A 24,894-nucleotide genomic window follows, 5' to 3' on the forward strand; every position below is an offset into this window, starting at 1 on the left:
AAACCCAAACCACTTAATAAAGCTCACAGGCCGCCCTACTCCCTTATATAGGGCATGTGCCGACCTGATTGGAAACCAAACCCGAAAGTGAGATCACGTGACCTAATTGTAAACCCTGCCCCTTCTCGCTCATTGGCTAAAACCTGACGTCGAAATCGGGCGGGGTGGGACATTAGCAGTTCGTCCCTGTGGCGGCCCTTTTCATGAAGCCTCAGGGTCTTTTTGGATCATCATCATCATCCATCGTATTTATTGAGCGCTTACTGTGCGCAGAGCACTGTACTAAGCGCTTGCGGATCAAAGCCCGTCGGTTCTGCGGAATATGGGCCGCTTGTTTCCACGAAATAATCAAAGGGAAAGGAAATCTGGCACTTAACCATCGAGACAACACGGCTCTAGAAGCAGCACGGTTTAGACGAAAGACCCTGGGCTGGGTGTTAGGAGACTTGTTATAATAATAGTAATAATTGTGGTATGTGGCAATAATTCATTCAATCGTATTTATTGAGCGCTTACTGTGTGCAGAGCACTGTACTGAGCGCTTGGGAAGTACAAGTCGGCAACATATAGAGACGGTCCCTACCCAACAGTGCGCTCACAGTCTAGAAGGGGGAGACAGTTCTAACAGTTCACTGTTCTAATCGCAGGGGTAGATACAAGTTATTCAAGTTGGATGCAATCTTTTCTGCCCTTGTCTGCTGTGTGACGTTGGGCAAGTCACCTCTATTTGCTTCAGTTTCCTTATCAATCAATCAATCAATCGTATTTATTGAGCGCTTACTATGTGCAGAGCACTGTACTAAGCGCTTGGGAAGTACAAATTGGCATCACATAGAGACAGTCCCTACCCAACAGTGGGCTCACAGTCTAAAAGGGGGAGACAGAGAACAGAACCAAACATACCAACAAAATAAAGTAAGTAGGATAGAAATGTACAAGTAAAATAAATAAATAAATAAATAAATAGAGTAATAAATATGTACAACCATATATACATATATACAGGTGCTGTGGGGAAGGGAAGGAGGTAAGACGGGGGGATGGAGAGGGGGACGAGGGGGAGAGGAAAGAAGGGGCTCAGTCTGGGAAGGCCTCCTGGAGGAGGTGAGCTCTCAGCAGGGCCTTGAAGGGAGGAAGAGAGCTAGCTTGGCGGATGGGCAGAGGGAGGGCATTCCAGGCCCGGGGGATGACGTGGGCCGGGGGTCGATGGCGGGACAGGCGAGAGCGAGGTACAGTGAGGAGATTAGTGGTGGAGGAGCGGAGGGTGCGGGCTGGGCAGTAGAAGGAGAGAAGGGAGGTGAGGTAGGAGGGGGCGAGGTGATGGACAGCCTTGAAGCCCAGGGTGAGGAGTTTCTGCCTGATGCGCAGATTGATCGGTAGCCATTGGAGGTTTTTGAGGAGGGGAGTAATATGTCCAGAGCGTTTCTGGACAAAGATAATCCGGGCAGCAGCATGAAGTATGGATTGAAGTGGAGAGAGACACGAGGATGGGAGATCAGAGAGAAGGCTAGTGCAGTAGTCCAGACGGGATAGGATGAGAGCTTGAATGAGCAGGGTAGCAGTTTGGATGGAGAGGAAAGGGCGGATCTTGGCAATGTTGCGGAGCTGAGACCGGCAGGTTTTGGTGACGGCTTGGATGTGAGGGGTGAATGAGAGAGCAGAGTCGAGGATGACACCAAGGTTGCGGGCTTGTGAGACGGGAAGGATGGTAGTGCCGTCAACAGAGATGGGAAAGTCAGGGAGAGGACAAGGTTTGGGAGGGAAGACAAGGAGCTCAGTCTTCGACATGTTGAGCTTTAGGTGGCGGGCGGACATCCAGATGGAGATGTCCTGAAGGCAGGAGGAGATGCGAGCCTGGAGGGAGGGGGAGAGAGCAGGGGCAGAGATGTAGATCTGGGTGTCATCAGCATAGAGATGATAGTTGAAGCCGTGGGAGCGAATGAGGTCACCAAGGGAGTGAGTGTATATTGAGAACAGAAGGGGACCAAGCACTGAACCTTGGGGAACCCCCACCGTAAGAGGATGGGAGGGGGAGGAGGAGCCTGCAAAAGAGACTGAGAAAGAACGACCGGAGAGATAAGAGGAGAACCAGGAGAGGACGGAGTCTGTGAAGCCAAGGTCAGATAACGTGTGGAGGAGAAGGGGGTGGTCCACAGTGTCAAAGGCAGCTGAGAGGTCGAGGAGGATTAGGACAGAGTATGAGCCGTTGGATTTGGCAAGCAGGAGGTCATTGGTGACCTTTGAGAGCGCAGTTTCCGTGGAATGAAGGGGACGGAAGCCAGACTGGAGGGGGTCGAGGAGAGAGTTGTTGTTGAGGAATTCTAGGCAGCGCGTGTAGACAACTCGTTCAAGGAGTTTGGAAAGGAATGGTAGGAGGGATATGGGACGATAACTAGAAGGTGAGGTGATATGGAGGTTATCTGGAGATATGAGGATAAGATACATCTAATTACTCCTTAGACTCTGAACTGCATAAGGGAAAGGGACTGAATTTGTTACAGTGGACAGAGAATGGGCCTGGGAGTGAGAAGGACCTGGTTTCTAATCCCGATTCCACCAGTTGTCTGCTGTGTGACCTTGGACAAGTCACTTGACTTTTCTGGCCTCAGGTACCTCATCTGTAAAATGAAGATTACGACAGGGAGCCCCATGTGGTACAGGGACTGTGAACAACCTGACTAGTGTGTATCTACCACAGCACATAGAACAGCGCTTGACACATAGGAAGCACTTAACAAATACTATTATTATTGTGTATACTGTATCCGCCTTACCCTAAGAAGTGGTTAACATATAGTCAGCACTTGAGTAGTACAATAATTTTTATTATCATCATTATTATGGTACTTGTTAAGCACTTACTGTGTGCCAAACACTATGTTAATCACTGGGGTAAATAAAAGTTAAGTTGTACACAGCCTTTGTCCCATATTGGGCTCAGACTCTTAATCCCCATTTTAGAGAAGGGGTAGCTGAAGCATAGAGCAATGAAGTGACTTGCCCAAGGTCACATAGCACACATGTGGTGAAGCTGGGTTAGAACTCAGGTCTTTCTGACTCCCAGGCCAGTGGCCTCCACTAAGCCATGCTGCTAATTATAATAATAATAATATTTGTTAAGTGCTACTATGTGCCAAACACTGTTCTAAGCCCTGGGTAGATACAAAGTAATCAGGCTGTCCCACTTGGGGCTCACAGTCTTAATCCCCATTTTACAGATGAGGTAACTGAGGCACAGAGAAGCTCAGTGATTTGCCCAAAGTCAAATCACTGACAAGTTTGCCCACAGCTGACAAGTGGAGGAGCAGGGATTAGAATCCACTACCTCTAACTCCCAAGCCCGTGCTCTTTCCACTAATGCCACGCTGTTTCTAGTATTTGCTATATGCTGTGCTTGGATAGGGGAGAGATACCAGATAATCAGGGGGGACACAGTCCCTATCCCACATAGGGCTCCCATTACAAATCTCAACAGAACAAAAGTCCAGATCATCTCGCTTATCTGATTAATTTATATTTATTCCAGGGTTTACAAAATTGCTTGACACATAATAAGTACTTAAATACCTTGATGAAGGGCCAGCCCCTCCTCTCTTGGCCTGCATTTTCCTGACCACGATCTTCAACTTTTCAGTCTCCAATAGTTTCTTCCCCACTGCTTTCAAACTTGCTCCTGCCTCCCTTATTCTAAAAAAAACCCTCCCTCCCTCCACTTATCACCAAATCTCCCTCCTACCATTCATCTCCAAACTCCTTGAATGAGTCGTCTATACCAGCTGTTTCAAGTTTTTCTCCTTTATTTCTCTCTGTGATCCCCTCCAATTTGGCTTCTGTCCCCTTCACTCCATATAAATCAGCCTTTCAAAGGTCACAAATTATCTCCTTGCCAAATCCAATGGCTTCTATTCCAACCTAATCCTCCTCAACCTCTCAGCTGCCTTCAATATTATTGACCACCCCCTTCTCCTGGAAACATTACCCAACCTCCTATCCAATGACTGTCTTCTTCTAGGTCTCTTTTCTGACCTCACATTTTCAGTCTCTTTCACGGGCTCCTCCTCTACCTCCCACCCAATGTTCTGTGTCCCCTTCTGTGTCCCCACGGAACCAGCGTGGCTCAGTGGAAAGAGCCCGGGCTTTGGAGTCAGAGGTCATGGGTTCAAATCCCAGCTCTGCCAACTGTCAGCTGTGTGACTTTGGGCAAGGCACTTAACTTCTCTGTGCCCCAGTTACCTCACCTGTAAAATGAGGATGAAGACTGTGAGCCCCCTGTGGGACAACCTGATCACCCTGTAACCTCCCCCGTGCTTAGAACAGTGCTTTGCACATAGTAAGTGCTTAACAAATACCATTATTATTATTATTCTATTCTCCATTTACACTGACTCGGATAATTTTCACTCCAGTATCTTCAACTGCTTCGAGAAGCAGCATGGCAGAATGGATACGCCACAGGCCTATGAGTCAGGAGGCCATGGGTTCTAATCCTAGCTCTGCCACTTGTCTGCTCTGTGACCTTGGCAAGTCACTTCATTTCTGTGTCTGTTATATCATTTAAAAAATGGAGTTTGAAGCTGTGCACCACACAAGGGACATGGACTGTGTTTACCCCAGTGCTTTGTCCCCAGTGCTTTGTACAGCGCCTGCCTCTTAGTAAGTGCTTAACAAATACCACAATTATTGCTTTTAAACTACCATTATTACTTTTAAACCATGAGAAGCAGCATGGTTCAGTGGAAAGAACCCTGGCTTGGGAGTCAGAGGTCATGGGTTCTTATCCCTGCTCTGCCACTTGTCAGCTGCGTGACCGTAGGCAAGTCACTTAACCTCTCTGTGCCTGTTACCTCATCTGTAAAATGGGGATTAAGACTGTGGGAACCACGTGGGACAACCTGATGACCCCCCCCCCAGCGCTTAGAACAGTGCTTTGCACAGAGTAAGCACTTAACGTGGCTCAGCGGAAAGAGCCCAGGCTTTGGAGTAAGAGGTCATGGGTTCGAATCCTGACTCCACCACATGTCTGCTGTGTGACCTTGGGCAAGTCACTTCACTTCTCTGAGCCTCATCTGGAAAATGGGGATTAAGACTTTGAGCCCCACGTGGGACAACCCGATCACCTTGTATCCTCCTCAGCGCTTAGAACAGTGCTTTGCACATAGTAAGCGCTTAACAAATGCCATTATCATTATTATTATTAACAAATGCTATCATTATGATTACCCTCACTATGCAGATGCTTCCCAAATCTATACCTCTTAGCTCTTCTCTCAACCTCCCTCAATCGTTACCGCTCACAATTTAGGATACATTTTTAAATCGGCAGTGACAGCCCTCCTTAGATACTTTGGGGGCCCTTAAAAGGGCCTTTTGTTACTTTAGATTGTCAGGTGAATATATTAGCTCCCGAAGCCGTAGAGAGTGCGGCCCTGACGTTTGAGCGCAAAGACCACGTCCATGGCGGTAACGGTCTTCCTTTTGGCGTGTTCTGTATAGGTGACGGCGTCCCGGATAACGTTTTCCAGGAAAACCTTGAGCACCTCACGGGTCTCCTCGTAAATGAGCCCAGAGATCCGCTTGACCCCGCCACGCCGAGCCAAACGGCGAATTGCAGGCTTGGTGATTCCCTGAATGTCGTCACGCAGAACTTTCCTGTGACGCTTAGCAGCACCTTTGCCCAAACCTTTGCCACCCTTCCCGCGACCAGACATGACTGCCAGCAGATCAGAACAAATCTAAAGCTCCACAGTGTCCGGCCCGACTGTCTTTATAAGCTTCTTCTGATCTGATTGAGAACCCCGAACCGCAGGCTAAGAAACTCCTCCCCTTATTCTGACATAACATGCTCCAGAATTGTTGCCTGTTCTATCCTCCTTCTCCTCGCGTTCTCAACCCTGAATTTACTTTCTTTTCTCATCCGGGATTCACTCATTCATTCATTCAATTGTGTTTATTGAGCACTTACCGTGTGCAAAGCACTGCACTAAGCGCTTGGGAGAGAAGCAGCATGGCTTAGTGGAAAGAGCACGGGCTTCAGAGTCAGAGGATCAATCAATCAATCAATCGTATTTATTGAGCGCTTACTGTGTGCAGAGCACTGTACTAAGCTCTTGGGAAGTACAAGCTGGCAACATATAGAGACAGTCCCTACCCAACAGTGGGCTCACAGTCTAGAAGGGGGAGACAGAGAACAAAACCAAACATGCTAACAAAATAAAATAAATAGAATAGATAGGTACAAGTAAAATAAATAGAGTAATAAATATGTACAAACATATATACATATATACAGGTGCTGTGGGGAAGGGAGGAAAGATGCGAGGGATGGAGAGGGGGACGAGGGGGAGAGGAAGGAAGGGGCTCAGTCTGGGAAGGCCTCCTGGAGGAGGTGAGCTCTCAGTAGGGCCTTGAAGGGAGGAAGAGAGCGAGCTTGGCGGATGGGCAGAGGGAGGGCAATCCAGGCCCGGGGGAGGACGTGGGCCGGGGGTCGATGGCGGGACAGGAGGGCTGAGTAGGTGCGAATGAGGTTGTCCTTAATGTAACTTGGTGATAACAAGGGCCTGTTTCCCGGGGTGGGGGGCGGGGGGAGAGTCAGTCAGGACCGGACCGGGAAGGGGGGTTGGGGGGCACTATAAGGAAGGTCGCTTAAGTTGGGGGGTGGAAGCAGGGGGCGTCTATAGCGGCGCTCGGAGGAGAGGAGCCTTCCGGGAGCAGCGGGGGTGGGTTCTAATCCCTCCTCTGCCACTTGTATGCTATGTAACCTTGGGCAAACCACTTAACTTCTCTGGGCCTCAGTTTCCTCATCTGTAAAATGGGAATTAAGACTTTGAGCCCCACGTGGGACATCCTGATTACCTTGTCTCTACCCCAGAGCTTAGAACAGTGTTCGGCACATACTAAGCTCTTAACAAATACCATCATTTATTTATTTACCATATAACAACAGACACATGTCTGCCCCAAATAAATAAATGACAGATATATACATATGTGCTGTGGAGATGGGAGGGAGGATGAATGGAAAAGCAAGTAAGAGCGGCGCAGAAGGGAGTGTGTCTTCTAGAAGGGAAGGGAGTCTTCTAGACTGTGAGCCCACTGTTGGGTATGGACTGTCTCTATATGTTGTCAACTTGTACTTCCCAAGCGCTTAGTACAGTGCTCTGCACACAGTAGGCGCTCAATAAATACGATTGATTGATTGAGTGGGAGAAGAGGAGAGGAGGGTTTAGGGAAGGCTTAGCCTGGATGAGCCGATTCACGTTTTCCATTCCGTTCATCCTCTTGTATTAAAATACAAGCTAATGTATTATGGTGGAAGGAATAGGAAGCAGATCTGAGGATTAACAGTTGAGAAGAACTACAGTTATCCTTTCCGGCCTGCAGTGAGTTTTAGAAACAGTCGAGCGGCCCATGGGGAACAGAGAAAGAGAAGGTGAAATACAAAGCAACAAAGTCTATTAGAAAAAGCACGCACGGGCCTGGGAGTCAGAGGTCCTGGATTCTAATCCCACTCTTCCAGTTGTCCGCTGTGTGATTTTAGGGAAGTCACTTCACTTTGTGTCTCAATCAATCAATCAATCAATCAATCGTATTTATTGAGCGCTTACTATGTGCAGAGCACTGTACTAAGCGCTTGGGAAGTACAAATTGGCATCACATAGAGACAGTCCCTACCCAACAGTGGGCTCACAGTCTAAAAGGGGGAGACAGAGAACAGAACCAAACATACCAACAAAATAAAATAAGTAGGATAGAAATGTACAAGTAAAATAAATAAATAGAGTAATAAATATGTACAACCATATATACATATATACAGGTGCTGTGGGGAAGGGAAGGAGGTAAGACGGGGGGATGGAGACGGGGACGAGGGGGAGAGGAAAGAAGGGGCTCAGTCTGGGAAGGCCTCCTGGAGGAGGTGAGCTCTCAGCAGGGCCTTGAAGGGAGGAAGAGAGCTAGCTTGGCGGATGGGCAGAGGGAGGGCATTCCAGGCCCGGGGGATGACGTGGGCCGGGGGTCGATGGCGGGACAGGCGAGAGCGAGGTACAGTGAGGAGATTAGTGGTGGAGGAGCGGAGGGTGCGGGCTGGGCAGTAGAAGGAGAGAAGGGAGGTGAGGTAGGAGGGGGCGAGGTGATGGACAGCCTTGAAGCCCAGGGTGAGGAGTTTCTGCCTGATGTGCAGATTGATCGGTAGCCATTGGAGGTTTTTGAGGAGGGGAGTAATATGTCCAGAGCGTTTCTGGACAAAGATAATCCGGGCAGCAGCATGAAGTATGGATTGAAGTGGAGAGAGACACGAGGATGGGAGATCAGAGAGAAGGCTAGTGCAGTAGTCCAGACGGGATAGGATGAGAGCTTGAATTAGCAGGGTAGCGGTTTGGATGGAGAGGAAAGGGCGGATCTTGGCAATGTTGCGGAGCTGAGACCGGCAGGTTTTGGTGACGGCTTGGATGTGAGGGGTGAATGAGAGAGCGGAGTCGAGGATGACACCAAGGTTGCGGGCTTGTGAGACGGGAAGGATGGTAGTGCCGTCAACAGAGATGGGAAAGTCAGGGAGAGGACAAGGTTTGGGAGGGAAGACAAGGAGCTCAGTCTTCGACATGTTGAGCTTTAGGTGGCGGGCGGACATCTCAGTTTCCTCAACTGTAAATTGGGAATTCAACATTTGTTCTCCCTCCTATTTAGGCTATAAGCCTAATTTGGGACAGAGTGTTTGTTCAACCTTGTTCAACTTGTAACTACTACATACTCCCTGTAAGCGCCTAACAAATACCAAAATAAATAAAAATACGAGGCGGTGGAGGGTTAGAAGCAAACTAAACCTTATTGTATGGGCCTCTGCCGCCACCGTGTGGCCTGATACTGTAATAACGGCTGGCCAATCCCATCTTTCTCATCTCTCCAGCTTGTGGTATTGTAATGTAATAATGGCATTTGTTAAGCGCTTACTATGTGCAAAGCACTGTTCTAAGCGCTGGGGGGGATACAAGGTGATCAGGTTGTCCCACTGGGGGCTCACAGTCTTCATCCCCATTTTTTTTTACAGATGAGGGAACTGAGGCTCAGAGAAGTTAAGTGACTTGCCCAAGGTCACACAGCAGACATGTGGCTGAGCCGGGATTCGAACCCATGACCTCTGACTCCCAATCCCGGGCTCTTTCCACTGAGCCACGCTGCTTCTCTATTGTAATTCCCTCCAGCCAGCTTTTCTGTGGGTTTACGAACAATTGATAAGACAGGGGAGAGGCATGAAACAGAAAGATAGGTTATTTTAGGAGGCTGATGCAATAACGACGTTGGGATATGACAAGCGCGTGGTCCGAGTTTGTTCGAATGGAGAGAAATGGAAAGATTAAGATTAAAGGAAAGGTTGCTGGGAAAAACAAGCAGTATTTTGTGAAGGACTGACTGAATGTGAGAGTTGAAAAAGAGTGAAAGGTGTTTCATTTAAAACACCTTGAGGCATCAGGGGGACATCTTTGTGATCCTGGGAGGATCAGGAAATGGGAGATTGCAGGGTTATGAGAGGCTAAATCTATCAAGATAGAAGTTAGTGAGTTGGAGGGGGGGGCCATGGAAGATTGGGGTCCCTGCACTCCCAGGAACGTGTTCTATCTAACTCTGGCACCTCCACTTGTCAGCTGAGTGATACCTTGGGCAAGTCACTTCACTCCTCGGGGCCTCAGTTCCCTCATCTGGAAAATGGGAATTAAGACTGAGCCCCAGGGGGGACAACACGACTAGCTTGTATCTACCATGTATCTGCTGAGAAGCAGCATGGCATAGTGGATAGAGCACGGGCCTGGGAAGGTCATGGGTTCTAATCCTGACTTGGTCACTTGTCTGCTGTGTGACCTTGGGCAAGTCACTTCACTTCTGAGCTTCAGTTACCTCATTTGTAAAATGAGGATTGAGACTGTGAGCTCCACATGGGACAGGGACTGTGTCCAGCCCGATTTGCTTGTATCCACCCCAGCGCTTAGTACAGTGCCTGACACATGGTTAGGCACTTAACAAATACCATTATTATTATTACTATTATCTGTCTAGAGCTGGTAGTTGAGGACTGAGGAAATTGAGACCAGCTGGTAGTTCAGGCCGGTTCTCCAAGGGAATCAGGGTAAAGCAATGTAGACCAGAGAAAGGAAGAGACTGAGAAAGAGTCATCAAGGAGATAGAAGAAGTGGAAGAACTCTGTTCTTAAACCAAACTTGTGCAGAATTTACAGAAGAGGTAGTCTTTAGTGTTGAATAAGACATAGTAGAGCACATTAGAATTTGCAAAGAAGAGGGTGCAGTCTTAGTAGAATGAAGAGGGCAGAAACTAGATATCAGTGGGTCAAAAAGGGCATTGGGGGAGATGTGGAAGTAGTGGCTGCTCACTTGAGTTACAAAGGAATGGGAGAGAGGAGATGGGGAAATCACAGGAGTGGGCTGGGAGATTCAGGGAAGGACTGTTTTAATTATAGGAAGTCAGCAAGGGGAAAGAGCCATCAGGAATTTAGAGGTTGAAGATAATAATAATAATAATGGTATTTGTTAAGCACTTACTATGTGCCATGCACTGTACTGAGTGCTGGATGGCAGTTAGGGAAGAAAAAAGTATATTTAGAGGGTGTGAGAGCATTGAATCTGAAGTCAAGAGTAGCTTCTCCTGAAGAGGTAGCTGGGACTGATAATGATAATAGTCCTAATAATAATTGATATTTGTTAAGAGCTTAATATGTGCCTAACACTGAGCTAAGCAATGGGGTGGGTATAATTCATTCATTCATTTACTCGTGTTTATTGAGCAGTTACCATGTGCAGAGCACTGTACTAAGCACTCACAAGAGTACAATACAACAACATAATGAGCTTACAGTCTAGAGGGTGAGAGAGACATTCATATAAAGAAATATATTACAATATGATAAATAATTTAAGCTCATATTATTAAATATAAGCTAATCGGGGCAGAAAAGTTCCTGTTCCTCATAGGGCTCACAGTCTAAGCCGGAGGGAGAACAGCATTGGATGCGCATTTTACAGGTAAAGAAACAAAAGAAGCACAGAAAAGTGAAGCAACTTGCCCAAAGTCATAACAGGCAATTGGGGGACCCAGAATTAGAATCGAGGTCCTCTGACTTCCAAACCTGTGCTCTTTCCACTACGCCACACTGGGAAAAATGACTGAGTACTTGTAGGGATAAAAGAGAAGTATCAGAAGTTTATCGGATAATTTACTGTTTTAAATCTCTCTTATCTAGGCTTGATTGCATATTTACTCCAGGAAGGCAGGAAACACTGGATCCCTGCTGACATCTTTCTTGTAGCAATGAGCACAGTACTGGGATATAACCTGGAGCTTCATTATCATCTTTATTATTGTCATCATCATTATTTTCAGTATATTTAGCATTACCCTATTACATGCAGAGCACTATACTGGACAATTAGGAGAATATACCAAAATTTGAAGATATGATCCCTACCCTTGAGGAATTTACAATCTAATGTGGGAGACATAAACACATTGGGCACATCAAATAGGAAGACGAGACAAATTATATATGCAGCTGGTTAAAAAAGCAAACACAAGCAAAGGATAGGGAGATTTTTGTCTTTATTCTGGTACGTTCAGGGACTGTAATCAAACTCAATTCGGTCTGAGACCCGTTCAGGGTGAAACTAAATGGGTTGGATGGATCCAGGAGTAAATACCTCCAAAGGCAAAGCGATCGAGGAGCCTGTGTTACTTCACTCGAGGAGAAGGAGGTTTAGCTTGAAAATATAGGGACGAGGACTTCACCTTACGGGCCGATTAGAAGCCGGGAGCCTTGGGAATTCTGAGATAGAGTTCACGGACCTTGGAGAAAAAAGAGGAATTTCTTATAGGGGAAGAAATCCGAAAGTTTTATTCCTACCGACTGAGTTTTGTCGTCAGGTGGAGGGAGTTGGAAAGATTTTTAGCCTCAGACTTTGTGCCTGATGAACCAAAAGTAAGTACCCGGTTCCCGAAAGTCCACTCGTCGTTTCCCGATCGAGGTGGCGGGAATTCATTCGGGAGGAATTTATATTTTTTACCGTTTTCGAGCTGTAACAAACACAACTCGGGAGGCAAGAGGAGAGTCCTCTGTGGCAGCGAGGCGGGCTGGACAGCGCACCAATCACAGCGCAGCTCCGCCCTATAAATACACCCCGCAGCGGCAGCCGAGGCTCCATATTCGTAGTTGTTACTTTGTTTTTCAGGTTTTCCGTCGTTCTCTACGACTCGATTCGTCCGTCATGTCCGAAACGGCCCCCGCCGCTCTCGCCGCCCCGGCTCCAGTGGAGAAGTCCCCCGCCAAGAAGAAGGCGAAGAAGCCTGCGGGCGGGGCGCGGCGCAAGGCTGCGGGGCCCTCGGTGTCCGAGCTGATCACCCAGGCCGTGTCGGCGTCTAAGGAGCGCAATGGGGTGTCCCTGGCCGCCCTGAAAAAAGCTCTGGCCGCCGCCGGCTACGACGTGGAGAAGAACAACAGCCGCATCAAGCTGGGCCTGAAGAGCCTGGTCGCCAAAGGCACCTTGGTGCAGACCAAAGGCACCGGCGCCTCGGGCTCTTTCAAGATCAACAAGAAAGCGGCCGGCTCCGAAAGCAAGGCCAAGCCGAAAGCCAAGAAACCGGCTGCTGCGACTAGGCCCAAGAAACCTGCCAGCGCTGCCAAGAAACCCAAGAAGCCTGCGGCTTCCGGGGCTAAAAGGAGCGTGAAAAAGACCCCGAAGAAAGCCAAGAAGCCGGCGGCGGTGGCAGCGAAAAAATCGGCCAAGAGTCCAAAAAAGGCCAAGGCGGTGAAGCCCAAGAAAGCAGCCAAGAGTCCGGCCAAGCCGAAAGCTGCGAAGCCCAAAGCTGCCAAGCCCAAGGCTGCAAAACCCAAAGCGTCCAAACCCAAGAAGGCCGCGGCCCCCAAGAAGAAATAAGAATTTCCTCTCTGACTTTTCTTTATACCCCAACGGCTCTTTTCAGAGCCACCCATATAAATCACAGAAAGAGCTAAACGCACTTTAGCAAAGGGATGTTCAGGGCAATCTACTTGAGTTACAAAGTAAATCCCAAGGGGCTTTCGGCGCAGTCACCCCTGCAAATGGTCTAAAGATGTCCTTGTAAATGAATTCCATTATATACACCAGACTGTAAACTCGCCATTGGCTGTGAATGTCTGCTAATTCTATTCTCCCAAACGCTTAGTACACTGCTCGGTACAAACGCTCAGTAAATACCATTGATTGATGCTGCACTTATGTGCTAAGTATTGCTTTAAGCATTGTGGTCTGTTGAAGAAAAGTTGGACTCAGTCCCTGTTCCACAGCGACTCAGTTTCTGGATTTTGAACTAGGTATCAGCTGGGAATACATGTGAGGCTATTAAGTGAAAGCAAGGTTTTAGCCCAAGGAATCATTTTTATATATATTCAACTCCATTACAGCATGTACCCACATATCCGTAATTTATATTAATACTTTTCTCCTATACTGCAAGCTCCTTAACGGACAGAGAAGATACCTACCAACTTGTATTATACTCTAAGCACAGTACAGTGCTTAGAACAGTGCTTTGCATATAGTAAGTGCTTAACAAATACCATCATTATACAGTGCTCTGCACCCAATCAACACTCAATAAGTACCTTTGATTATAGTAGGGGGCTTTTGTAATCTATGGAAAGGCCTGAGATACCTGATGAAAATGTTCCATACTTCATCCTTTTTCATATCCCATAATTACTCTCCCCCCCACACTTCAAGCCTTATTGAAGGCTCCAAGAGGCCTTCCCTGATTAAAGCCTCATTTCCTCTTTTCCCACTCCCTTCTTCATCTCCCTAACTTGCTCCCTTTACTCACCCCCTCCTCCCGGGCCTACAGCACTTATATCGGTAATTTATTTATATCAAAGTCTGTCTCTCCCTCTAGACTATTAACTCGATGTCTCTAACATCCCTTATGTTGTTGTGTTGTACTCTTGCAAGTGCTTAGTATAGCACCCTTCACCCAATAAGAGCTTAAAAGCCCAGGAGATAGAGCCTAGTTTTCCTAGTCCCACATCTGCTGCGTGACCTAAACTTCACTTTTCTGTGCTTCAGAAAAGTGCACCTTTAATAGTTGGTTATGAATCCTGTGGGGGATTAATAATAAGTGCCAGTACGTGCAAAGCACTGTTCTAATCACTTTGTGTGTGTGTGTGGGGGGGGGGGGGGGGTTAACAAGGTGACCAGGTTGTCCCATGTGGGGCTCAGCCTTAATCCCCATTTTACCGATGAGGTAACAGGCACAGAGAACTTAAGTGACTTGGCCAAGGTGACACCGCTGACAATTGGAGTTGGGATTTGAACCTATGACCTCTGACTCCCAAGCCCGTGCTCTTCCCATTGAGCCACGCTACTCCTTTTAGATTGGGACTATATCCATCTCAACGTTTAGTGCAATACAAGGAATACTCTAAGCTTTCAGCATCATTAAAGGGATAGAGGTCTGAGACCTGCGAAGTCTCTTCCAAACATAAGGGATATCCATAAGGCCAAAATGTAACTAATAGATAAGTACATTGCACACACACATCAGCTATACAGCTCTGTATTGACAGTGTGGGTGGCTCTTAAAAGAGCCTTTGGGTGGTGCTAGCAATAAGCGATGTCGATTAACAGGTTTAAGCCCTCTCCCCACGGATGCGGCGGGCTAGCTGGATGTCTTTGGGCATAATGGTCACTCTCTTGGCGTGGATGGCACACAGGTTGGTGTCCTCGAACAGCCCCACCAGGTAGGCCTCACTCGCCTCTTGCAGGGCCATGACGGCCGAGCTCTGGAAGCGCAGGTCTGTCTTGAAGTCCTGGGCGATCTCCCGCACCAGCCGCTGGAAGGGCAGTTTGCGGATCAGCAGCTCGGTGGACTTCTGGTAGCGGCGGATCTCCCGTAGCGCCACGGTGCCGGGCCGGTAGCGGTGAGGCTTCTTCACGCCGCCGGTGGCCGGGGCGCTCTTGCGGGCGGCTTTGGTGGCCAGCTGCTTGCGGGGCGCCTTGCCGCCGGTGGACTTACGAGCGGTCTGCTTAGTACGAGCCATTCCTACCCAAGTACTTCACTAGAACAATTGAGAAAACGGTAGCTGTTAACGCTTTATATAGGCAATGCCTCACGTTCATTGGAGGGGAAAACACTGTCTGGCCCCGCCTCTTTTCTGATTGGTTACTCGTTCAATCCGCAACCCGTTTAGTTTGATTCAGTAATGAATTCCCCCTCCTGTGCTTCCCTCCTTCCTAATTGTTGATTTTTCAGTATTCATTCATTCAATCGTATTTATTGAGCGCTTACTGGGTGCAGAGCACTGTACTAAGCGCTTGGGAAGTACAAGTTGGAAACATATAGAGACAGTCCCTACCCAACAGTGGGCTCACAGTCTAGAAGTATGTATTTTAGTTTTCCCCACATATTCGGATCGGGCTACTGAGTTTTCATTTTCCCGTATTTGAATAAAGTATCTTGGTTTGTCGAGATCATCATCATCATCAATCGTATTTATTGAGCGCTTACTATGTGCAGAACACTGTACTAAGCGCTTGGGAAGTACAAATTGGCAACATGTAGAGACAGTCCCTACCCAACAGTGGGCTCACAGTCTAAAAGGGGGGATCAGAGGGGAAAGATTCCTGCTTAATGTACCAACACCAGGCGCCCCAGCACCGAAGACTCAAAATTTCTCTTGTCTGCACGTTTCTCAGTTTTTGATTTTCCCAGAGCAGGGATTTTCAGATTCTCCTGTTTGGCCGTGAAAACTAATTATTCTGAATAGCGAGCTTTCATCCTCAGTTAAGAAATTAGCATGCCATTTTCTCCCTGTTCCTCTCAATCCGCGGGGTTTTCTTTAGTAGGTAATTTTGAAATTCCAGTCTGGATTGAGCCGTACTGTTTCTGTTTTGTGCCCAGACACATCCGTTACATCTGAGACAATACTCTTTCAATCGTATTTATTGAGCACTTACTGTGTGCAGAGCACTGTACTAAGCGTTTGGGAAGTAAAAGTTGGCAACATATAGAGACGGTCCCTACCCAGCAGTGGGCTCACAGTCTAAAAAGGGGGAGACAGTCAATAAAACCAAACATGTGGACAGGTGTCAAGTCGACAGAACAAATAGAATTAAAGCTAGATGCACATCATTAGCAAAATAAATAGAATAGTAAATATGTTCAAGTAAAATGAATAGAGTAATAAATCTGTACAAATATATAAACAGGTGCTGTGGGGAGGGGAAGGAGGTAGGGCAGGGAGATGGGGAGGAGGAGAGGAAAAAAGGGGCTCAGTCTGGGAAGGCCTCTTGGAGGAGGTGAGCTCTCAGTAGGACTTTGAAGGGAGAAGAGAGCTAGCTTGGTGGATGTGGGGAGGAAGGGCATTTCAGGCCAGGGTGAGGATGTGGGCCCGGGGTCGACGGCGAGACATGAGAGAACGAGGTACAGTGAGGAGGTTAGTGGCAGAGAAGCGGAGGGTGTGGGCTGGGCTGGAGAAGGAGAGAAGGGAGGTGAGGTAGGAGGGGGCGAGGTGATGGACAGCCTTGAAGCCGAAAGTGAGGAGTTTTTGCTTGATGCATAGGTTGACTGGCAGCCACTGGAGATTTTTGAGGAGTGGAGTGACATGCCCAGAGCGGTTCTACACAAAGATGATCCGGGCAGCGGCATGAAGTATAGATTGACATGGGGAGAGACAGGAGGATGGGAGATCAGAGAGGAGGCTGATGCAGTAATCCAGTCAGGATGGGATGAGAGACTGAACCAGCAAGGTAGCGGTTTGGATGGAGAGGAAAGGGTGGATCTCGGCGATGTTATGGAGGTGAGACCGGCACGTTTTGGTGATGGATTGGATGTGTGGAGTGAACTCTTCCTTTTGGTTGGAAGTCCTGGCAGCAAACATAGCACATATGTGTAGAGCACGGGCTTGGGAGTCAGAGGTCACAGGTTCGAATCCCACCTCCCCCACATGTCTGCTGTGTGACCTTTGGTAAGTCACTTCACTTCTCTGGGCCTCAGCTCTCTCATCTGGAAAATGGGGATTAAGACTGTGAACCCCACATGGGACAACCTCATCTCCCTGTACTTCCCCCAGCGCTTAGAACAGTGCTTTGCACATAGTAAGTGCTTAACAAATACCAACATTATTATTATGTGTAAAGTATTCATGAAAAACTACATTTTACCTAATTTCCATATTGAAACGGGTGTGCAGAGTTTTGAATGTTGGGATTTTAACACTTGTGGTTCCTATTTGACTTGCTTTCTCTACTGATGAATAAGGTTCACCTCCTCCAAGAGGCCTTCCCAGACTAACCCCACTTTTCCTCAATTCCCCCCCATTGCCCCGACACACTCCCTTTGCTCTACCCCCACCCCGCCCCACAGCACTTGTGTGTATATATGTACATACCTATAATTCTATTCGTTTATATTAATACCTGTTTACTTGTTTTGATGAGTATACATCTATAATTCCATGCATTCATATTGATGCTACTGATGCCTGTTTACTTGTTTTGATGTCTCTAGAAGTCTCCCCCCTTCTAGACTGTGAGCCCGTTGTGGGCAGGGATTGTGTCTCGTTATTGTTGAATTGTACTTTCCAGGCGCTTAGTACAGTGCTCTGCACACAGCAAGCTCTCAATAAATACAATTGAACGAATAACATCGATTCCGTATAGTGAAGGTGGAATTGTTTGTTCACGAAATGATTTAGGAAACTGGTCTGTCAAGCATTATGTCATTTGAAGAGTTTTAATAGAATTAACCTCTCAGTACACGTAGCCCCCTTTTCCTGTTTCTAGAAGGCGGGACTTCTAGTTGGAACTCTCCATTGTTTTTCTTTTCGAAAAGCCCGCGCTGTGACGTCATTGAGCCATCCTAAAAACGGTTTCAGAGAAGCCTTGCTGCGAAAACTGGACGGCTTCTGAATTGCCATTTTATATCTGATTTGTGTGGTTTTCAGTATTGTGAATGAACCCACACAGGCTTGTGCAAAAAGAAAAACTCAGCTGCTTTTCAGGGGAGTTCAGAAAGAGTTGTGCTTCATAACCCTCCATCGCGTCTGACGTTCTCTCTCAATTTAGCTAATCACCCTAGCATATGGGAGGCTGAAAAGGCAAGTCCCTGCAGTATTTTAGAGGCTATCTTGGTGAGCTAATACTTGTCTGTATTCATTCATTCAATCGTATTGATTGAGCACTTATTGTGCGCAGAGCACTGTACTAAGCACTTGGGAAGTACAAGTTGGCAACATATAGAGATGGTCCCTACCCAATAGTGGGCTCACAGTCTAGAAGGGGAAGACAGAGAACAAAACATTAACAAAATAAAATAAATAGAATAAATATGTACAAATAAAATAGAGTAATAAATACATACAAACATATATACAGGTGCTGTGGGGAGGGGAAGGAGCACCCAGTAGTACCTACTGGGTACCCTTGCCATTTTTTCATTCTTTGCAAATCCTGTTCTGCCACGAGTCCGATGAGTGACCTTGGGGAAACTACCTTTCTGTGCCTCTTAAGCTGTAAAATGGGGATTAAATCCCACCCCTCCATGGGTCAAAAACTACAATTTTTACTGTGGCAAAATACCCCCTCCATTGTCGCTCAGGACAGAGTTGTTCCAGGATCATAGCTGCCACCATTACCATCCAGGGCTTATTTATAAAAGGCAGAATTTGGTATCGTGCCTGAAGCCAGTCACAAGCAGAATACAAAGTGTGTAGCAGCCGCGTTTTTGACAGTGTGGGTGGCTCTGAAAAGAGCCTTTGGGTTTCTAGATTGTTTCTCGGCTACTCCGTGTGAGGCTTATTTGCCCTTGGCTTTGTGGTGGCTCTCGGTCTTCTTGGGCAGCAGCACGGCCTGGATGTTGGGCAGGACGCCGCCCTGGGCGATGGTCACCTTGCCCAGCAGCTTGTTGAGCTCCTCGTCGTTGCGGATGGCCAGCTGCAAGTGGCGGGGGATGATGCGGGTCTTCTTGTTGTCGCGGGCCGCGTTGCCCGCCAGTTCCAGGATCTCGGCCGTCAGGTACTCGAGCACGGCGGCCAAATACACGGGAGCGCCGGCTCCAACCCGCTCGGCGTAGTTACCTTTGCGGAGCAGACGGTGCACGCGCCCCACCGGGAACTGCAGACCGGCTCGGGACGAGCGAGTCTTAGCCTTGGCGCGAACCTTACCCCCTTGCTTTCCACGTCCAGACATGATTGCAGCTCTCACTCTCAAGCCCAAAAAGCAAATACAACCGCCCACTGCCACGGGCCACCACCTTTTATAGTTTCTCCTGGGATCCAAACGACGCCTTCCTATTGGTCAGCATTGCCCTCTTACTTTCTGACCAATAGACGGCAGGAAATAGAATCCTCTTATTTGCATATACGTCATCAGTCCTTCCGAGCCCAATCACATGGGCGCATTAGAACACCCTCATTTGCATTAGGAAATTGCCAGGGTCGGGAATTCTGCGATTGTAATGCTTCATACCAAATTTTAGTCGCCTTGGAGGTCTCGTCCACTTTGAGACCAAATGCTCTTCAGAGTCACCCACCACAACTGATATAATCAATCAATCAATCAATCAATCGTATTTATTGAGCGCTTACTGTGTGCAGAGCACTGTACTAAGCGCTTGGGAAGTACAAGTTGGCAACATATAGAGACAGATATAACTATAATGTGTTAATTATTTTCAAGCAAGTCCACCTTGGAAAATAAATCAATTGTACTTAATAAGCACTTACTGTGTGCAGAGCACTGTACTAAGCGCTTGGGAAGTGCAAGTTGGCAACATATAGAGATGGTCCCTACCCAACAGTGGGCTCACAGTCTAGAAAAGTAGTGAGACCTAGTGGAGAGAGCACAGGTCTGAGAGTCAGAAGGACCTGGATTCTAATTCCGACTGTGTGACATGTCTATGTGACCTTGGGCAAATCATTTCTTTGCTTCAGTTTGCTTATCTGCAAAGTGGGGATTAAGACTGTGAGCCCATGTGGGACAGTATCTGTGTCTAACTTGCTTAGTTTGTATCTACCCCAGTGTTTAGTACAGTGTCTGGCACCTGGTAAGCACTTAAAACCTTAACAAAAAAGAGAGAACCCATTCTTAAAAAGAGTTTCTGTTGTTAGCCAACCTGCGTGTCTTAGCACCCAAGTTCCTCCTCATTCATTTTCAGGCCTGCCACTCTCTACAGGAACCATTTTTTTGTAATTCAAGACTGGCAAACCTCCCTCAAATTCACCAGATAACTCTCCCAACTTTCAAAGCCTTACTGAAGGTATATCTTGTCCAAGAGGCCTTCTCTGACTTAGCCCCACTTTTCCTATCTCTCACTTCTGCATCACCCTGACTTGCTCCCCATCTCCCCACCTCACGGCACTTATGTATATATCTTTAATTCCATTTATTTATATAGATGTATATGTGTATTGATGTTTGCCTCCCTCTAGACTCTGAGCTCGTTGTGGGTAGGGATTGTCACTCTGTTGCTGAATTCTACTTCCCCACATGCTTAGTACAATGATCTGCACACAGTAAGTGACCGAACTGGTAGCTTTCATTGAACTTTAAAACCAGACCCGGCTTCTCAGTTCCCTTGGGCAAACCCCAGCTATCAGAAAGTTTCAACTCAGACACTTCCTGATGGAAACAGTTAAAAGCTGTTTCAAATGAAACATATGCAACTTGCAAGGGAGGCCTAATACTTTGTCCTACAACGCACTGTAGATTTGGAATACAAAAAAGTGGTCTCTTTTATGACAAAGTAGGTGGACCTGGAAAGGGCCTTAAGTACTTTTAAGTTGCTTTAGATGCTAAAGCCCTCAGCCGCCAAAGCTGTAAAGGGTACATCCCTGATGTTTGAGTGCATAGACCACGTCTATTACAGTGACTGTCTTCCTCTTAGCATGTTCAGTGTAGGTGACGGTGTCCCGGATCACATTCTCCAGGAAAACCTAGAGCACCCTGCGGGTCTCTTCGTAAATGAGACCAGAGATGCGCTTAACTCCACCTCGGTGTGCTAGAGGATGGATAGCAGGCTTAGTGATACCCTGGATATTAAACCTTAGCACTTTCCTATGCCTTTTAGCACCTCCTTCGCCTAGCCCTTTACTTCCCTTACCACGCCCAAACATAGCTGCAACACACCTAACGCTAAAGAAGAGATAAATACTGCAAAACTCCAGCTCGCCTAACTTTATATAGTGTGGATGTGTTTGAAAACTGAACACGCTCTGGCGAGCTTCCCCTGTTTCGTCTCTGTTCTATTGTTGGCAAGCGAAATGGCGTGAAAAATGTTTTTTCCCATCTGTATGCTTATACCCGGTTTTAATAATAATAGTAATAATGGTATTTGTTAAGCGCTTACTATGTGCAAAGCACTGTTCTAAGCACTGGGGGATAGAAGGTGATTAGGTTGTCCCACGTGGGGCTCACAGTCTTACTCCCCATTTTACAGATGAGGTCACTGAGGCACTGAGAAGTTAAGTGACTTGCCCAAAGTCACACAGCAGACAAATGGCAGAGTCGGGATTCAAACCCATGACCTCAGACTCCCAAGCCCATACTCTTTCCACTGAGCCTACGGGGTGAAACATTTCCATTCATTCATTCATTATGTTAATTGAGCACTTACTGTGTGCAAAGCACTGTAGTAAGCACTTGGGAGAGTACAATTTAACAACAGACACATTCCAGCCCGCAACAAGCTCACAGTCTAGAAAGCTGCCGTCCTGAATCGAACTAACACCAGGGAGCCTAGTCTTCGGTGTGTTTCTGGGACTCTTTCTGTGGTTTTTGGCCCCAGCACGAGGAATAATTCAGCTACTTTATTGTCTGGCCAGGGAACATTCCTTCCAACTCCCCGGATTGTTAATACTCAACTCTGATTACTCTGCTGTATTTTCCAAGGTGTTAATACAGCACATGACACTGAATACACATTCTACCTCTGGCCTGGAATGCCCTCCCTCCCCACATCTTCCAAACACACTTCCCCCTTCAAAGCCCTACTGAAAGCTCACATCCTCCAAGAGGCCTTCCTAGACTGAGCCCCCCGCCTTTTCTCTGCTCCTCCCCATCTCCCCTACTCCCTCCGCCCCACAACACTTGTATATATATGTACATACTTATTGTTCAACTGATTTTATTAATATGTATATAGGATTATATATTGATGTCTGTCTACTGGTTTCTTTGTCTCATCTCTCCTTTCTGAGCCTGTTGTTGGGTAGGGATTGTCTGTTGTCGAATTTTACATTTCAAGCTCTTAGTACAGTGCTCTGCACAATAAGCGCTCAATAAACACGATTAAATGAATGAATAGACAATCACAAATACTGTTACCTTCATTTAATTGGACTTATTTAGTGTTTACTATGTGCCACGGCAACAGAGTATGCTTTGGGAAGAGGAAACGGCAGTATTACAGTTCTCTAATGAGAAAGTGGGTGGCTCTTAAAAGAGCCTTTGGGTGTTTAAAAGTTAAAAGCAAAAAACCTAAGCTCTCTCGCCACGGATGCGGCGGGCTAGCTGGATATCTTTGGGCATGATAGTGACCCTTTTGGCGTGGATGGCGCACAGGTTGGTGTCCTCGAACAGCCCCACCAGGTAGGCCTCGCTCGCCTCTTGCAGGGCCATGACGGCCGAGCTCTGGAAGCGCAGGTCCGTCTTGAAGTCCTGGGCGATCTCCCGCACCAGCCGCTGGAAGGGCAGTTTGCGGATCAGCAGCTCGGTGGACTTCTGGTAGCGGCGGATCTCCCGCAGCGCCACGGTGCCGGGCCGGTAGCGGTGAGGCTTCTTCACGCCGCCGGTGGCCGGGGCGCTCTTGCGGGCGGCTTTGGTGGCCAGCTGCTTGCGGGGCGCCTTGCCGCCGGTGGACTTGCGAGCGGTCTGCTTGGTACGAGCCATACTAGAGCACAAAAATACTACCTAAACCCTCTGTACACTGAAAGCGAAAAAGATAGTTCAATCTGTCATTATATAGTATGTTAACTACGTTGATTGGCTAAATCCCTCCCTGTTTCCTGATTGGCTAAATCCCTCCCTGCTTTCTGATTGGCTAATCCCTCCCTGCATTTTGATTGGCCAGCATTTCAAGCCTTTGCACTGTAGTCGGATGGATAGTGAATTGTCCTTTCTATCGCCTATCCCAGTAACATCCACGCTGTTTTTCTTTTCCTCCGATGTATTTCATCGGGTTTTCACATTGTACACATATGCTCACCTCCTGGACAACAGATCATTGGTCACTTCATGCCGGGCAAGAAGTTCCCTGAATTTCTGACGTAGGCAGGTTTTAACGATGCTGAAGAAACACGTCTTTCATTCATTCAATCGTATTTATTGAGCGCTTGCTCTGTGCAGAACACTGTACTAAGCGCTTGGGAAGTACAAGTTGGCAACACATAGAGATGGTCCCTACCCAACAACGGGCTCACAATCTAGAAGGGGGAAAGCTTTGTACTTTAATCTAGTCTCCTAAATCCATAGCCATCCCTCATCTATCTCAATTCCCTTGGGTTTTTCTTTTGTATATTTTAGAAAGCCCACACTCCAGCCGGATTGGTCAAGAAGGCAATGACTTTACATTCCACCATACACATGGTGAGAGAGTGAGTTGGGTGTCATTCTGCTAACTTTAGGGGCACTAGCATGAGATTAGAAAAACGGGTCTTTAATCATGATTTATTGAGCAGCTACTGTGTGACTGTCAAGGGTTTGGGATATATCAGTGTACGTGACTCTTGCTCCTTAAGTGAGTCTACTGGAGATAAGTAAAGCTGTCGCTAAGAGGATGCAAAAATTGCTTATATGGAAAGCTATCTCTGAAATTCAGTTTATGATAATAATCATGATGATAATAATAGTGGTATTTAAGCACTTTCTATGTGCCAAGCACTGTTGAACGCAGGGGTAGATACAAGATGATCGGTTAGATACAGTCCCTATCCTACATGGGGCTCACTCTTAATCCCCTTTTAACAGACATGGTGACTGAGGTACAGAGAAGTTAAATGACTTACCCAAGAGTCACACAGCAGACCTATGGCAGATCCGGGACTAGAAGCCACATCCTCTGACTCCCAGGCCACGATAGGCCACACTGCCTCTCTATGATACTCTGCTGTTTCTACGAACTAAGTGCTTTTGTGCGCACAAGAGCAACAGTTTTCTTTTGCTGAGAAGATGGACAGCTCTGAAAAAAACCTTGTTTCATTTTTACAGTAGCACAGGGAGGCCGGTTATTCTATCTTGGCCTTACTTGCCTTTAACCTTGTGGTGCCTCTCTGTTTCCTTGGCCAACAGCATGGCCTAGATATTAAATGGAACACTTCCCTGAGTGATGGTCACTTTGCCCAACAGTTTGTTGAGCCCTTCATCGTTGCGGATGGCCAGCTGCAGGTGGTGGGGGATAATTCGAGTTTTCTTATTGTCACGGGCCTCATTGCCCTTCAATTCTGAGATATTGGGCGTCAAGTATTGGAGCACGGCAGCCAGGTAGACGGACGCACCAGCCCCGACTCGCTCAGCAGAGTTGCCCTTGCCAAGAAGACGACATACAAGGCCTACGGGAAATTGTAAACGGGCCCGGGAAGACCGAAGCTTGGCTTTCACATGAACTTTGCCCCTTTGTTTCCTACGCCCAGGCATCGCAAGAAGTACACGCGCGTGACTAACTTCAAAGGAAAAAGGAAAATTTGAAAGGATACCTCCAGCTGCTGCCCTTTAGAGCTTGTTCAGGGTGGCAGACTCACAAAACTACTTGATGGGCACGAATGTATATATGTTTGTACATATTTATTACTCTATTTATTTATTTTACTTGTACATATCTATCCTATTTATTTTATTTTGTTAGTATGTTTGGTTTTGTTCTCTGTCTCCCCCT

At 47.2% G+C, this 24,894-nt stretch overlaps 5 protein-coding genes across 6 annotated transcripts; 1 reads left to right on the forward strand and 4 right to left on the reverse strand.

The window, feature by feature from the left end:
* Positions 1–5,396: 5,396 nt before the first annotated feature.
* On the reverse strand, positions 5,397–5,708 carry LOC119946954 (histone H4-like). Its single transcript, XM_038768434.1, has one exon. The coding sequence runs from the start codon at positions 5,706–5,708 to the stop codon at positions 5,397–5,399; it is 312 nt and encodes a 103-aa protein (XP_038624362.1).
* Positions 5,709–12,263: 6,555 nt separating this feature from the next.
* On the forward strand, positions 12,264–12,932 carry LOC119946889 (histone H1.4-like). The gene has a single exon (XM_038768368.1). It carries the CDS (start codon positions 12,264–12,266, stop codon positions 12,930–12,932), a length of 669 nt encoding a protein of 222 aa, XP_038624296.1.
* Positions 12,933–14,625: 1,693 nt separating this feature from the next.
* Positions 14,626–24,879, reverse strand: LOC119946955. Its single transcript, XM_038768435.1, has 6 exons — positions 24,864–24,879; positions 22,509–22,915; positions 20,854–20,959; positions 20,554–20,665; positions 18,830–19,293; positions 14,626–15,069 (listed from the first exon to the last, which is right to left on the reverse strand). The coding sequence occupies exons 2-6, from the start codon at positions 22,911–22,913 to the stop codon at positions 14,657–14,659; spliced, it is 1,500 nt and encodes a 499-aa protein (XP_038624363.1). The 5' UTR covers positions 22,914–22,915; positions 24,864–24,879; the 3' UTR covers positions 14,626–14,656.
* LOC119946905 (histone H2A type 1-like) lies at positions 18,798–19,214 on the reverse strand. Of its 2 annotated transcripts, XM_038768385.1 has the most exons (2): positions 19,134–19,214; positions 18,798–19,028 (listed from the first exon to the last, which is right to left on the reverse strand). In XM_038768385.1, the coding sequence occupies exons 1-2, from the start codon at positions 19,212–19,214 to the stop codon at positions 18,822–18,824; spliced, it is 288 nt and encodes a 95-aa protein (XP_038624313.1). In that variant the 3' UTR covers positions 18,798–18,821. The 2 variants fall into 2 exon arrangements, with proteins under 2 accessions (XP_038624313.1, XP_038624312.1); XM_038768384.1 differs by having other exon boundaries at positions 18,798–19,214.
* Positions 24,318–24,656, reverse strand: LOC119946929 (histone H2A.J-like). The gene has a single exon (XM_038768407.1). The coding sequence runs from the start codon at positions 24,654–24,656 to the stop codon at positions 24,318–24,320; it is 339 nt and encodes a 112-aa protein (XP_038624335.1).
* Positions 24,880–24,894: the final 15 nt, after the last annotated feature.

Source organism: Tachyglossus aculeatus, chromosome Y4, assembly GCF_015852505.1.
Source record: "Tachyglossus aculeatus isolate mTacAcu1 chromosome Y4, mTacAcu1.pri, whole genome shotgun sequence".
NCBI lineage: Eukaryota > Metazoa > Chordata > Mammalia > Monotremata > Tachyglossidae > Tachyglossus > Tachyglossus aculeatus.

Bases quoted from the DNA above. Each gene is read 5' to 3' on its own strand.
- LOC119946955 (XM_038768435.1), bottom strand. From the start codon at position 22,913: ATGGCTCGTACCAAGCAGACCGCTCGCAAGTCCACCGGCGGCAAGGCG. The intron at 20,960-22,508 runs GCTTAGGTTTTT...AGGGTGCTCTAG, and splicing joins GCCGCATCCGTGGCGAGAGA to GTTTTCCTGGAGAATGTGAT. The intron at 15,070-18,829 runs GCAAATAAGCCT...GTACTTGGGTAG, and splicing joins GAGCCACCACAAAGCCAAGG to GAATGGCTCGTACTAAGCAG.
- LOC119946929 (XM_038768407.1), bottom strand. From the start codon at position 24,656: ATGCCTGGGCGTAGGAAACAAAGGGGCAAAGTTCATGTGAAAGCCAAG.
- LOC119946905 (XM_038768384.1), bottom strand. From the start codon at position 19,214: ATGTCTGGACGTGGAAAGCAAGGGGGTAAGGTTCGCGCCAAGGCTAAG.
- LOC119946954 (XM_038768434.1), bottom strand. From the start codon at position 5,708: ATGTCTGGTCGCGGGAAGGGTGGCAAAGGTTTGGGCAAAGGTGCTGCT.
- LOC119946889 (XM_038768368.1), top strand. From the start codon at position 12,264: ATGTCCGAAACGGCCCCCGCCGCTCTCGCCGCCCCGGCTCCAGTGGAG.